The 2,196-nt window shown below is 40.4% G+C and overlaps 1 protein-coding gene across 1 annotated transcript; it reads left to right on the top strand.

The window, feature by feature from the left end:
• Positions 1 to 920: 920 nt before the first annotated feature.
• LOC142162008 (putative mitochondrial protein AtMg00860) lies at positions 921 to 1,343 on the top strand. The gene has a single exon (XM_075218305.1). It carries the CDS (start codon positions 921 to 923, stop codon positions 1,341 to 1,343), a length of 423 nt encoding a protein of 140 aa, XP_075074406.1.
• The last annotated feature ends 853 nt before the right edge of the window (positions 1,344 to 2,196 follow it).

Below are 2,196 nucleotides of genomic sequence, written 5' to 3'. Positions count from 1 at the left end.
TGATAAATTGGTTACTATAATGGGGATTGAGAGCATGGGAGAATTAAAGGAAGGAGATGTCAAATCCATTGAAAAATTACTGGGCATGGGCCACTGCTGCTTGTCAGCCCAATTAGTAGCAGTAACAACAGAAGAAGATCCTCAGAAGAGCCCGACCCAAATTCGTAAGTTGCTTGGACAATTTGTAAATATCTTCAAAGAATCTAAAGACCTTCCTCCTTCGAGGACTTATGACCGCACCATTGAACTTATACCGGGTTCTAAACTAGTTAACCAAAGGCCATATAGATACTCTTATGAGCAGAAGAACATCATTGAGAAGATGGTGAGGGATATGTTAGAGGCCCAGACTGTGACAACAAGCATATCACCGTTTGCTGCACCTGTAAATTTGGTGAAAAAGAAGGATTCAACTTGGCGATTCTGTGTTGACTATCGCAAGTTGAACTAGATAACAATGAAGAACAAATACCTAATTCAGGTGGTGGAGGAGTTGCTTGATGAATTACATGGTGCCCGATTCTTTTCCAAAATCGATCTTCGATCCGAGTACCATCAAATACGGATGCAAAAAGGGGACGAGTTCAAAATAGCTTTCAAAACTCATCACGGACTGTGCGAGTTTAGAGTAATGCCCTTCGATCTTACTAACGCCCCGACAACTTTTCAGGCGTTAATGCATAAAATTTTTAGTCCTTACCTCCAGAAGTTTGTCTCGGTGTTTTTTGATGATATACTAATTTACAGTGTGTCACTCAAAAACCATGTCGAGCATTTAAGGGTGGTGTTTGAAGTGTTGCAAAACAATCAGTTGTTTGCCAAACAATCGAAGTGTAGCTTTGCAAAAAAATCAAGTTGAATACTTGGGTCACATTATTTCAGGCTCGGGTGTAAGTATTGATTTGTCCAAAGTCGATGTAATGGTGAATTGGCCCTGCCCTGTTAACATCAAAGGCTTGAGGGGATTCCTGGGACTCACTGGTTACTACCGACGCTTTATTAAAAAATTTGCCTTGATAAGTAAACCGTTGACTGAGTTGCTTAAAAAGGGGGATTTTTTGTGGAATGGCAAGGCTACAGCAGCATTCGATGAATTGAAGAATGCAATGGTGCACGCCTTAATATTAGCTTTGCCTGATTTTTCTATTCCATTTATGGTGGAAGTTGAAGCTAGTGGCGTGGGAGAAGGGGCAGTTCTTATGCAGAATCATAGGGCTATTTCTTTCATCAGTCAAGCCTTGAGTCCTAAACATCTGAGCATGTCAACTTATGAGAAAGAGCTTACAACTTTATTAATAGCAGTTGATAAATGGAGACATTTTTGCAGCCCAACCATTTTATAATTAGAATTGACCACTTCAGCCTAAAATTCTTAAATGATCAACGAGTAACTTCAGCTCTGCAACATAAGGGGATCTCCAAACTTATGGGCCTAAGTTATGAGATACATTACAAGAAATGGGCTGATAATGTCGTTGCAGATGCTTTGTCCAGAAGATTTGAGGGCCAGGAAGAATGCAATGTGCTTACTGTTGTCCAGCCCAAATGGGTCCAAGAAGTGGTTGAAAGTTTTGATGGGGATGCAGAAGCTCAAAACATTATTGAACAATTAAGCATGGATGTTGGGGCTATTCCAAATACAACACTACAACATGGAGTGATCAGATTCAATGAGCAAGTTTGGATTGGTAAAAATGGGGAACTAAGAAAGAAGGTAATGAAACAAATGCATTCAACCCCATGGGGTGGACATTCAGGAATCACTGCAACTCAAAAAAGAGCAAGATCCATTTTTACTGGCCTACATTACTGAAAGATGTCAAAGAGATGGTGCAGGCTTGTGTTATTTTTCAAAGAAACAAGGGAGAACATGTCTGTTATCCGGGGTTGTTACAGCCATTGCCCATTCCGTGCCGGGCGTGGGAACACCTGACAATGGATTTCATCGAAGGATTACCTAGATCACATGGAAATGACACCATTCTGCTTGTCATCGACAGGTTCACAAAATATGCTCATTTGTTCACATTATCCCATCCTTATGATGCACCACAGGTAGCTCGAATTTTTCTGGACAAAATATGTAAATTACACAGGGTTTCCAGTTCTATCCTTTCGGATAAGGATCCAATTTTTACTAGTTTGTTTTTGAAGGAGCTATTCAAAGGACTACAGGTGGAACAGAGGTTGAGTACA

This window comes from Nicotiana tabacum, chromosome 7 (assembly GCF_000715075.1).
Source record: "Nicotiana tabacum cultivar K326 chromosome 7, ASM71507v2, whole genome shotgun sequence".
NCBI classification, from domain to species: domain Eukaryota; kingdom Viridiplantae; phylum Streptophyta; class Magnoliopsida; order Solanales; family Solanaceae; genus Nicotiana; species Nicotiana tabacum.
This window is presented reverse-complemented; position numbering and strand designations above follow the sequence as displayed.

Coding starts and splice junctions, on each gene's coding strand:
- LOC142162008 (XM_075218305.1), top strand. CDS start 921: ATGGTGAATTGGCCCTGCCCTGTTAACATCAAAGGCTTGAGGGGATTC.